Source organism: Leiobunum rupestre, chromosome 6 (genome assembly GCF_980474605.1).
Source record: "Leiobunum rupestre chromosome 6, qqLeiRupe1.1.hap1, whole genome shotgun sequence".
Taxonomy (NCBI): Eukaryota; Metazoa; Arthropoda; class Arachnida; order Opiliones; family Sclerosomatidae; genus Leiobunum; species Leiobunum rupestre.
In genome coordinates this window covers 69,712,463-69,718,013 of record NC_143389.1, presented here as the reverse complement: position 1 = coordinate 69,718,013, position 5,551 = coordinate 69,712,463, and the positions used below count along the sequence as shown (strand labels likewise).

The 5,551-nt window shown below is 34.5% G+C and overlaps 1 protein-coding gene across 1 annotated transcript; it reads right to left on the bottom strand.

The window, feature by feature from the left end:
* Positions 1 to 1,891: 1,891 nt before the first annotated feature.
* LOC149943302 (uncharacterized) lies at positions 1,892 to 3,972 on the bottom strand. Its single transcript, XM_090179622.1, has 2 exons — positions 3,619 to 3,972; positions 1,892 to 3,552 (listed from the first exon to the last, which is right to left on the bottom strand). The coding sequence occupies exons 1-2, from the start codon at positions 3,860 to 3,862 to the stop codon at positions 1,892 to 1,894; spliced, it is 1,905 nt and encodes a 634-aa protein (XP_090035748.1). The 5' UTR covers positions 3,863 to 3,972.
* Positions 3,973 to 5,551: the final 1,579 nt, after the last annotated feature.

Sequence of the window (5,551 nt, the reverse complement as noted above, 5' to 3'; positions counted from 1 at the left end):
CCAAAAAAAAATCCTGTATTTTGGTTCAAAAACCAGTTCCTCTGATAACTGAAATTGAACATAAAAGGCTTGCAGAAAAATTATTTAGGCACTGTGGAAAAGGATCCTATTTCAGTATTGATAGGAACTATCAAGCTAATTTCATACCAAAATGTATTAACCCAGCATATCCTATATTATTAACGGAGTTGTTTGATGAAAAAACCAAGGGATTAACCTTAGATGAGCTCTTAAAAGAGTGCGAAACTATCAAAATTGACTTTACTGTAGAGCAAGCCCGGAGTGTTGAATTAGGAAGTAAATTACAAAACAAATGTAAAATGTGGAACCATTTTCGAGCTGGTAGAATTACTGCCTCCAATTTTCACAGAGCCTGTCACAGCAATCCAGAGAAACCGTCGGCATCTCTAATTTCAGTAATTTGCTACCCTAACTCTCACAAGTTTGAAAGTGTTGCTACCAATTGGGGTATCTCAAATGAGGAAACAATGCGGAAGGAATACATCAAACAGATGGAAGAAAAACATGTTAACTTTAAATGTGAAGTATCAGGACTCTGTCTAAATCCACGATTTCCTCATCTAGGAGCGTCACCCGATGGTTTGATTAGCTGCGATTGCTGCGGCAATGGTATTTTGGAAGGAAAATGCCCTTATACTTTAAAGGACCAATCGTACAAAAAAGGATTGATGAACCCAAATTTCTGTTTAACTGAGAACTTGGAACTGAAAAAAAAACACCCGTATTATTCCCAAGTACAAGCTCAATTGTTTATAAAAGAGAGCCTCTATTCAGATTTTTGCGTATGGACTAACGTAGATTTCTATGTCATTAGAGTGTACCCTGATAGGATTTTTTGGGAAACAGAATGCCCAAAGGCAGAAAGATTTTTCAAAAGAGCCATTTTTCCTCAGTTAGTTGGAAAATTTTTCACCAATGATCCGTCTCTTAAAGAAAACCAGCCAAAAAGAAAAAGAGGAAAAAAACAAGTGGTACCACAAGAAATTCACAAGCTTGATAAGGCCAAAATATCCTTGCCTTCAACGACTAAAGAGCTCGGAAATTTATCTCCTGTTATAGCTCTCCGCCCTGTACCTGAAGATATTTTATCACCAAGCAAAAGATTTAATAATAAAAAAAAGGAAAAAAAGCAAATAGTGAAATCTACACCTACAAATTACCAAGAGAAGGTTAATATAACCCAAGATGAGAAAGTTAAAAAACAAGCTGAGGAGGAAAATGGTCAGAAGACAGATGTTGAAAACGAGGAGGCGTGGTGTTATTGCAAAAAAAGAGAATCAGGAGAAATGATTTATTGTGAATCCGGAAGCTGTTTAATTAAATGGTTTCATGTTCAGTGCCTAAAGTTGAAAAAAATTCCGAAAGGAAAATGGGTTTGTCCAGATTGCATCAACAAGATTAAAACTAAAAAAAGACTTAAACTAGATTAATTTTAAATAGTAATTCGTTAAAATGAATTCAAATTTTTCCTTTTAAAATAAGTTTTAACTTAGTGATAAAATAGTTAACATTGTGATAAACTAGTCAAGCTATAAACGTTAAAGACTAGTCAAGTTAAATTAGAGAAGCTAATAAAAATACAACGATATTTTATACTAATTCCAGTTAGAGTTACATGGTTTTGGCTTTCAGGCAACTTAGTGATGTGGTACAGTTACTATATGCTTGTTAGTCGTTACATTTGCATATATATATTTAAAACTTGTTAACAATATTTACATGATAGTCTGACCGGTTTCGTTGGTTAGCCCTTCATCGTCTCCAATGTAAATATTGTAAACAAGTTTTAAATATATATGCAAATGTAAATAAATATGAACAAAAAGTTATTCTGAATAAATTTTAATTACACTTCAATTATGCTATTATATTATTCAATAGAAACTACTGATGGTGTCAAATTAGTTAGTGCACAACAAACTCTTGCAATTTTATCGATTGTGGCTACTGTTTCATCTGGGGCTTTCTTTAAAAGTTCAACTGGAATTTTAGTATGTAGTATTCTATACTTTTGTCGAAGCTGACCTATGACTCGCTCAACGTGTATTCTCACGTTAGCTAATTTGCGGGTTGCTTCTACATCATAAGGGTCTAACTGCTTTTTCCCATTCACAAAAGCAGGATACTTAATACTCGCACAATAAAACCCAACAGAATCATCAATGTCAAATCCTCTATCAGCAAGGACCAGGTCACCAGGTAGAAGCTTTTCTAATAGTCCCGAATGTTCAGTTAGATATTTGTCACTGACTCTACCTCCCCAGCCCTGAGAGATAAAACTGATTGAGCCTTGAGGAGTAATTCCAATAAGAAATTTCACAGTGTTTTGATGTTTATAATTTGACCAAGTTTCGGCCCGACTTTTAACACTGGATGGCTTATCAGAAAAAACTTCAAAGCAATCAATAATCACCGAGCACTTCTTTCCAAATTTCTCTCGAAAGCACATCGGCATTGTTGCATGCAATTCGTCTCTCTCTGGCCACTTAACAAATTTAAAGAGACGGTTATATAAAGCATTGAGGCAATTATAGAAAATTCTTCCCACTGAATTTTCTGAGATCCAAAATTTAAATGCCAGTTCTTTATTAGTTGAGGCTAAGCGAAGTTTCATTAGCGTTAAAATTAGTTGCTGAAATGCGCTTAGTTTGGAATTTTGAAATAAATAAGGTTGTATTTCCTCTAAAATGTCTTTCAGTAGTTCCAAACCTTCCAGACCAGTGAAAAACCGCACTTTTTCTTTGTCACAACCAAAGTAAGAGGGATGGAAATGTAATTTTTCTATTTCCTCATTTTTCTGAGTTATTTCAGAATGTAATTTGCATATTTCTTCCTCTCCATGGCTAATAACAATATTAAGGTCATTAATTTGAGAGCTCAAAGTTTGAATCATATCAGCACATTCTTTTAATTTAATTTCTAAATCTTCAGCTTCAAATTTGGGGCAAACTCGCAATATAGTTTGTGAATGTACATTACATACTTGTGGTTCAGTTTGTACGCAAAAATCTATCCCAGTAGTTTCAGTTTGTCCAGAAAAATCAGTTACACTATGATCAGTTTGCCCACCAAAATCTACACTACTAAAATCAGTTTGTCCCGAGAAATCGATACCAATTATTTTGGTTGTGACAGAACATCGAACCACATCTCCAGCTTCAACGTTATCAGCAGTTTTTGTGGTAGGATTAGATTCATTTGGCATACTAATTTCTGACCTCGAGACATTATCTTCAAGCAATGAGTTGGCTTCAGAAATGATAGACAGATTACCAATAACATCACTACTGTTACTTTTACCAATAGACGATACATCTTGAAAAGTACCATGATATTGTAAATGATTTTCAGATGGCGTTGATGTCATTATATTATCTGAAGAGTAATTAAGTTTTCGCCTTTTCATTCTCCTATTGTATCTTCCCACATTACCCGGAGTATGTGAAGTAGATACATCAGACGAACTACTAGTATCGTTGAATGAGGGCAACCAATCTGGATTTGTTTTGTCATAAAGCTTGGAAGGTACACCTACGAAAGCATCTTTAATTTAATATGATGAAATATTATAAAACAAAATAAAACAAAAATTATTACCTGAGTAAAAGTGCCTAGAGCAAACTCTTAACTTGCCTTCTGACTCCTCTACATCTCTAAGCCTTAGCTTAATGATCCATTGGTTGCGCCTATAAGCAGATAGCTCTTCGGTTTGAGGCCCTTGGTTATGTATTATGGCAGGAATACAAAAAAATCTAATATCGCGCGAGTCATTGAGCGAATTATTTTTAGTTTTTTCGCCTAAACAGTTTTTTACGCAACAACGTCTATGTTTTCGAACCATTTTTACGAAAATCTGCGCCTAATATGGCGGACTGCCTCTTGAAAAATAGAGAGTCATAGATGGCGATACTATCGCTTCCTACCCCCTCCCCTATTACGTCAGATGATGACGTTTCAATCAAGACATGTTATATTACTCTATAGTGAGTTAAACTTTCTAAAGCAAACCTTCTTAATTTATATATCTATTCATTTTAAATTTCTGTCCCTTTATGGGTTTTAATTTGAGATGCATATAAATGCACTTTTGTAAAAAAGAAAGAAACACTATTTTAAAGAATAATTAACCATGCACTCATAAAAGGGTTACTTTCTAAACCTTTGAACGTCTCGTTTAAGTCTAGATTAAGCTTATAATTTAGTTCATGTCATATCAGAGTATTCAAGTTAACAACTCTACTTGATGTTAGGATGTGTTATCTTGTAAACTGATTATCTTTTACAATTATCATCATGAATTGCCTTAAAGATACAATCGTTTTTTTTTAAAATACGTGAGACTCGCTTCGTCAGGATACTTGCAGATGTCATTGTAGGCTTCCAATCTTCACCTTACTAGATTGTAATACTTTAGAATTGAACTTATTTCGACAATGTGAGCGCATTAAGGTTTCTTTAAACCTCTAGGAGGTAGAAATCCGCTCTTCTCACAAAGAAATAAGCATATTATAATATCTCGAATTAAAAACCTAGGAACGAGAAGAAAGAACATCGAGTAGTTATCTTGTGCAGGCGGTAGCAAAATGGCGACAGTAACAGTGTTGCCAATGTTCGAAAGTCGGAATTCCCATTGCTGGATAGTAAATTTCCCACGATTTCCCATACTCAGGAGTAATCACTCCTGCCATACCCCAATAGCTCTTTATATAAAATACGTGAGGTAAAGTGATAACGTTAGATTCATCGTGCAGTTGAAGTAACAGAGCGCGTGCATATTTTGTTTTTGTCGAGCTCGCGCTAAAACGCACGAGACCCTCTACACGGAACTATCAGAGAGGGTCAAGTCGCTTCGCTATAGAGAGGCGCCTCTCTTTCAAAAATCCGTCGCATGAATTTTTTCGCTAAAATGTCCACTAGTCTTAGACGTTTGAGGGCGCTACTAGCCTGCTATCACCATTCGCCTCGAGCGGCGCGCGATTTAGGTATAGAACGACGCAAAAAGTTTTCTATTTATTGGATAATTTAACATCAATAAATCTATTAATATGTATTTATCGGCGATAAATTGTCCGTCAACTAAGAAAATTAAGTCTCGTTCATTTTTTTTTAAGTTACCAAAGGATAAAGAACGGTGAATACGCTTTTTTATTAGATAAGCTTAGGCCTTGGGTATTAGCCCAGCTGATTATTATTATTTTATTATTATATTCACTTTCAAACTTTTAGTTCTAAACTGTGGCTGCAAAATGTCAACAATTACAAACTATAACATAAAATAAATGAATATTTTTACACAAACCATACACTTTGTTCTCTCTATTTTATTGACGATTGTTTCATGAATGTTAAAACCAGAAATCGACTAACTATTTTTTACAATAATGAATATCAAATTTCAGTTTCCCCTACGCCTATTAAAAGTAGAAAACATCTACCAGGAGAACTTTCTTCTTAATATTTATTAATAATTAATTATTCCAATAAGAAAATACGTTGGCTACACACAGGGCCAGAGCTAACGGGACAAAAC